Source organism: Struthio camelus, chromosome 3 (genome assembly GCF_040807025.1).
Source record: "Struthio camelus isolate bStrCam1 chromosome 3, bStrCam1.hap1, whole genome shotgun sequence".
Taxonomy (NCBI): domain Eukaryota; kingdom Metazoa; phylum Chordata; class Aves; order Struthioniformes; family Struthionidae; genus Struthio; species Struthio camelus.
The window spans coordinates 9,777,356-9,783,355 of NC_090944.1; the positions used below are offsets into that span (position 1 = coordinate 9,777,356).

General features: G+C 41.0%; 1 protein-coding gene across 47 annotated transcripts in view; it reads left to right on the top strand.

The window, feature by feature from the left end:
- Positions 1-5,790, top strand: part of HMBOX1 (homeobox containing 1) — a 109,425-nt gene extending 103,635 nt beyond the window's left edge. For 28 of the 47 annotated variants that reach the window (XM_068936829.1, XM_068936832.1, XM_068936840.1 and 25 more), the window contains one exon: positions 2,997-5,736. In XM_068936829.1, the coding sequence (XP_068792930.1) occupies positions 2,997-3,134 (138 nt within the window). In that variant the 3' untranslated portion in view covers positions 3,135-5,736. Of the gene's footprint in view, positions 1-399; positions 481-2,996 lie in introns of all 47 variants that reach the window. The other 19 variants (XM_068936851.1, XM_068936847.1, XM_068936849.1 and 16 more) reach the window with 6 other exon arrangements.
- Positions 5,791-6,000: the final 210 nt, after the last annotated feature.

Consider the following 6,000-nt stretch of genomic DNA (forward strand, 5'->3'; position numbering starts at 1 on the left):
CAGACAAGTACAGCAGTAGGCCCCTGCTCAATACACTTTATAATCCCGTGTCAACCTTCCCCAGCAAAATACTGAGCACCCTCCTACAAGGTGCTGAGCTCCCTCTGTTCTTATGGAGGTCTGTGGGAGTACCTTTCAGGAGCGTCTCAGGATGAGTCCCTAGGACACTGACAGACATAGGGTGAAGGGCGGGGGGAAAGGATTTGATGAAATGAAGGTTGACGTTTAGTTGGCCCCATACCTGCTGCATATTGTTCTGTGACCATGTGCCACTATTTGGATTGTTTACATATTATCTGTCTGTCTTTTTTTCCTTTTTGCATTTTAACTCTTGCCTATTCTCTATTTTTCTTGGTTATTTTTAACCCTTGACAGCAACTTCTTTTTTAAATTCTCTAGCAAAAGAATACCCCTTCCCGCACTCTGAGCCCTCACCTACCCTAAAGTTGGTGACCCTTCCTCCACACACCTTCCTGACAGGTATTGCACCCCCTTCCCAATTTTCCCTCAGGTGTCAGTGTTGGCCAACCCCACCAGGGATGTGTGCGCTTGACACCGGTGGACTTGTTGAACGATTAATTTGCTTGGTTCTGATTTTGATATTAGCTGTGTTCAGGGTTGCGCCCAGCACCTGGGGTGGGCTGGTTGGTTTTAATTGACTTGTTCGGGAGAAATTGGTAGGTCTCCTTCTGTAAGAGTTGCTGGTGGAGCGTGTTAGTACCTGAGCGTCCTGGAATGAGTGCCTAGCAGACTTGGCTGTGGCCCAATGCGACAAACATCTGTCAGAGGCATTCCCAGCCATTCCACTTCTGATGGGCATTTAGGCCCTCTTTATAGGTCATCACCAGGAGATTTGGTGGAACCAGCCTTCAGCTAGCTGTAGATGATGAGAGCCTGCTCTAAGACTGTTGTCAAATGTTTTGAAGCTGCTGCCAAGCACAGTTAATTCCCTGTCAGTCAGATCCGGGAACTGAATACTCAAGATGAGGTGTTAGTTAGACTCCCAAACTCTATTTTTCTTTTATGTGTTATCCAAAATTCTTTGTAAAAAGTAATAAACTGAATATTAAAATGTTTAAAAAAATCTTTGTTCAGAATCCTTAAACATTCCTTTTCTCAGTAATCTAGCTAGGCTCCTCTATGAAGTATAATCAGGCACTAGAGGTGAAGCAGATTAAATGGCAAGCTCTCCTGATGACCATTTAACATCTCTTAGCTGTTAAAACCATAAATTCTGTTTTCTACAGCAGCATTTAAACTCTAGGTAAGCTTTAAAACACAAAGTTCACCCAAATACTAATGAAGTGACTAAAACTCCCGAAGGCAGGACTTTGTTTCTTACAATTTCTTGCCATGGTAAAGATTACTCAAAGGACCTTGGAGTGTGTGCACATGTTTAGCATTGCGTGTGCACATCACAATATTTGCCCTGTATTCATTGCAAATGGATGGATTCCTTTAACTGCAGGGTTTTACTAAATCCTGGCTTTTCTGTCTCTCTCAGCCATCTTAATTGAAAAATGTGAATTATTTTGCCAGTGCAGCACTTAATGGCTATTGGAAGAGTGATAAATGTTTATCATTTCCTTTCTGGGAAAAAAAAAAAAAAAGGCGAGATCATGGTGTGGTAAGTATTAGTACCCCATTTTAAAGAGGGGTAAACACCTTGATTTTGCCCAAGGTCCCAGAGGAATGTATGTGACAGCTAGGATTACAGTTTGCGTATTACTGATTCTCATTCCTGTTATTTCAAACCAGGCCCTCTTTCTGACGTAGGATCCAAAACATGCACCCTTCCCTATAATGCTTCTTTTGGTCTGACAGAGTATGGCCGTTACGCCCCTGTAGAAGGTAGCCCTTTCTGTTCATTGATTTTAAAGGTTTCACTGCAGGGTGGCAGCGGCAAAGTGTCGCTGTTTTAGTTCTGCTTGCCAAACGTCACAGCCATCAACCCGATGGTTCTCTTACAGCTGAGAGACTTTGCCCTTTAGAAAACAGATGTGAAGAAATATTTGGCACTTAGTTCAGTGGACTCAAGAACCTGGCAAATGTTCACCTAGATCTTGGAATTATGGTAGATCCAGTCCCTGAAATCATTGCACTGTTTTCCATAGCAGTCTAGGAGGTTTTCATACTGGACTGCCTGTAAGTTTTTCCCTATACTTAGGAGAATTTAATTTCTCTGTAGGATCCAGACTCTCATTTTTGATAGCTACTAGTAGACTAACGTTCTATGAATTTGTCTAAGTCCCTTTTTAAAGCTGTTTTTACTCTTGGCCGATCTAAAGATCAGTGAATCCCGCACCTGAACTGTGATAAGTGAAGAGATGCTTCTGTTGCCTCTTTGGAATTTATTACCTAATAATTTCAATGAGTGTCCTTCCTTATTAGATTGTGAGAAGTAGTGAATAATTGTTCTCTACTTACTAATTATTTGTCATAAACATTTACCGTATCACCTATCAGCCATTTCTTTTCCAAGCTAAGTAATCCCAGTCTATTTAGTCTCTCCTCATATGGAAGCCATCCCATGCCTGTTTGTCCTGGTTGCCCTGCTCTGTACCTTTTCTAGTTCTATTAAGTCTTCTTTAAACCGGGATGACCAGAACCGCGTACAGCATTCAAAATGTAAACAAAACATGAATTTGTGCAGTGGTTTATGATTCCTATCGTAGCTTGGTTTTCTGTCCATACACTGTGTATCACTTTTCTCTGTAAAGCTGAATGTTTGCCTCGCAATACTCACCCCCTTGAATTTATATCTCTTGAAAATTGGGTATGCCACCCCTTGCCCCAGTCTGCACCCCTTACCTTAGTCTGTACAGACAGGGAAATCAGTCTTAAAGCGATTTTGTGAATTCCTTTCACTTTCTACCCCTGTAACGAGTGTATGATTTGCTGCCATTAGTCCATTATTTTATGCAGTAGTTTTATTCAGTTGAATTCTCTGCTTGTGGAGTAACAATGCTTCTTTTTTCTCGTTTCCGCATACGCAGGATGACAGCACTAGCCATAGTGACCATCAGGACCCCATTTCATTAGCCGTGGAAATGGCAGCGGTAAACCACACCATCTTGGCATTGGCCCGGCAAGGAGCCAACGAGATCAAGACAGAGGCTCTAGACGACGACTGATGCAGAGAAGGGGGAGGGTCAAAGCAAGACGTAACTTAGTTTTAGACGTAGCACCTTAGCAGACTTTCCTCGGTCCTTAATATGTGTTCTTACAGTATAACTTTGCAGTTTCTTGTACGTCAGTTAGCTGTTAGGGTCTTGTTCTGTGAAGATGGCATGGTGCCCTCAGCCTTTGCATATACTCTCTCAGTATTAATTCCCAATAAATAATCAATCAACCAATCAACCTCCCTCCCCCAGCCCCAGTGGCTAGAAAAATCTTGCTGCTCTGTCTTAGCATTCAAAGTGCTTCCAGGTATTTTAGACAGCCCTCAATTACAAGTCTTAGGCTACACTTAAAACCTTGGATACCCTTAGACATCGTGTAAAAATAGTCTGTACGCTTTTCCTTCTCTGAGACTGAAAGGATGCAAGCTGAGGTAGTGGCACAGGGTCGATGGACAACAGATTGGGAGTATCAACAGAGAGTAAAAAGAACACTAGAAACCCCACTTCAGCCTGGGAATAAATGATTTCCAGCTGCAATAAGCCGTGCCTCACTGGTCATACAGTGACTTGATATACTTTTGGGTGCTGTGCTGAGAATGTCCATTGGAAACACATTCACATATTTCGATTGATGTTCACATATTCAACACAGACATCCTCTGCTCTCACAAGCTGCGTGGCTTAGTGGATAAGTACTGCCTTCTGCCTCTGGGACCATGATTGAAGCCCAGCCTGGGATCAGATGAAAAATGATCTGAATGTCTAATGGACAACAGTCCACTTCTCAAAACCACTACTCGTTATTTGGCATGGCTAGCAGTGCCTGCTCAGAAGAGGTCTAGACTCCATTGATCTGTCATTAACAATTTCTCGTTTTATTCTTCCTCTCACCTTTTCTGTCCCCACCCTACTCCCCTCCCCACTTTTGCCACTTTCAAAAGCAATGTTTTCCAGGAAGGTAATAAGGTCATAAAATGGGTGAGTGAATTTTTACAAATCCGTGTATAACGAATGCCTACATCCTGACTAGCCTGAAAGGTTATTGGAGAACTTTTGCACCTGACCTTTGCTAATTAACCATCATGGCATAAATATTCTCCTAAATATGGACTTTTGGGTTTGTTTAAAGGCAGGAGGATCTCTTACCTGAGAAATGGGGTGTGAATGTTTTGTGTTCTCTTTACTCTGTCCTTGTTAAGATGTGAGAAAGCTATACTGCTACGAGCAATTTAATTAATAATTGGAAGCCATACTGATAATGGATGTGGTAATATTTGTAAAGCAAACCTACTTTAAGTAGCAGAAACTAATGGAATTGTTTTCCTTGATCATATGTAGCACTTTTGTTACTTTTTTCTTAAAGATATTTATATTTGATAAGTCTTTTTTTTATCATTTGAGAATTCAAAATACCAAACAGCAAACTTGCATTACAGAGTCACCCTGCGATCACCTTGTCATCTAGTATCTAAATGATGAACTGTGTGTGCATCTAAGAAAATTACATCTGCTGGCATTGTGTGGAAATGATCTCCTGGCATCCTGATAAAATGATATGTTGCTGCCGGTAAGAGGAAACATTTCAATGGAAACAGCACGGGAAGTGTTAGAGACGGGCAGGACTAGGTTACACTGAACAAAGAAAAAACTATGTAAATTTTTGTATATAGATATATAAAAATTTTCATAGTGTTTCCACAACGTTCCATTTTATCTTTCCCGTTTGTGTGGGAGTAGCTTAAGAGGGGAAGATAGCTCAGTTCAGTTCAGAAGGATGGGTTTCCTTTTTTTGTCCGCTTGTAAAGGTGGAGGGAATGAAGGGAAGTTGCTATGCCTTGGTTTGTCCACATCCCTCCTCCCTTCCTTGTCCTTAACTATCAGATAGCACTGCGAACTCTTACAGTGTGGTTCCTCAGCAGGTTTTTAGCCATCCTAAACCCCTCCAAGGCATAGGCTAACTAGGTCATCTTTACATCTGTTAATCTTGTGAAAATTGCTTAGGTAAGTGTGGAGGAGATTTTTTTGCTTTCAGAGGGCACAGAGTTGGCACCTCTTTGTCTCTGTACCTTCAAAGATATATAGGTAGGGCTTGGCCCCGTCTTTCATTTATGGATTTCATTGGAAAATTTATGTGCTTTCCTCAGATATAGATCACTGGAGCAGAATGAAGCCGTCCTTTTCTGTTTTATTGCATTTCTTGAGTAGGCAAATTCGTAAGTAGCATCAGGACAGACTCAGGAAAGACAGCGATTGGATCAGCTGCCATTGCACCATTGCAGGTTGGGTTTTGTTTTGTTTTTGTAGTGTGTGTATGAGTGTTTTGGTACTAAGGAATGAAAGGAAGAGGAGAACTTTTATTTCTATTTTTGCTCAGCAGAATGATGGAGCAAACTATAGCCTTAGTGGAATTTTACCTACTTATTCATACTACAGTCACACACCAAGCTGACAAGCAACATCCACGATTTATTGTAAGGAGATTTTAATAATCGATGGCCTCTTTATGTTGGGATTGCCACCACCATTTGTTCTGGCTGTTTCATTTTAAAAAGAACAGACTCAAGCTGTTGGACAGCTGCAATTTTAAAAGAAATATTGCTTACAATAGCATCTTAAAAAAAAAAAAAGAAGTCATTGTTTCAAGTATTACCTTTTTAAAGCAATAGGGAAGAATAAAAATAGCGCTAGAATGTCTAGGTCCTGAATATTGGACCATTTGATGCAAGAATCAAAGTAACACCACTAAAATTGTGTATTTATACCATCTAATATAGAATAATCTGTCCTTAATTCCGTCAGTCACTGTCAGATAGCTCCTGGTCTCGTAATGCGTCAGTGTCCAGTATGAAGGTTAAACAGATAAACTGCTTGTGAACCT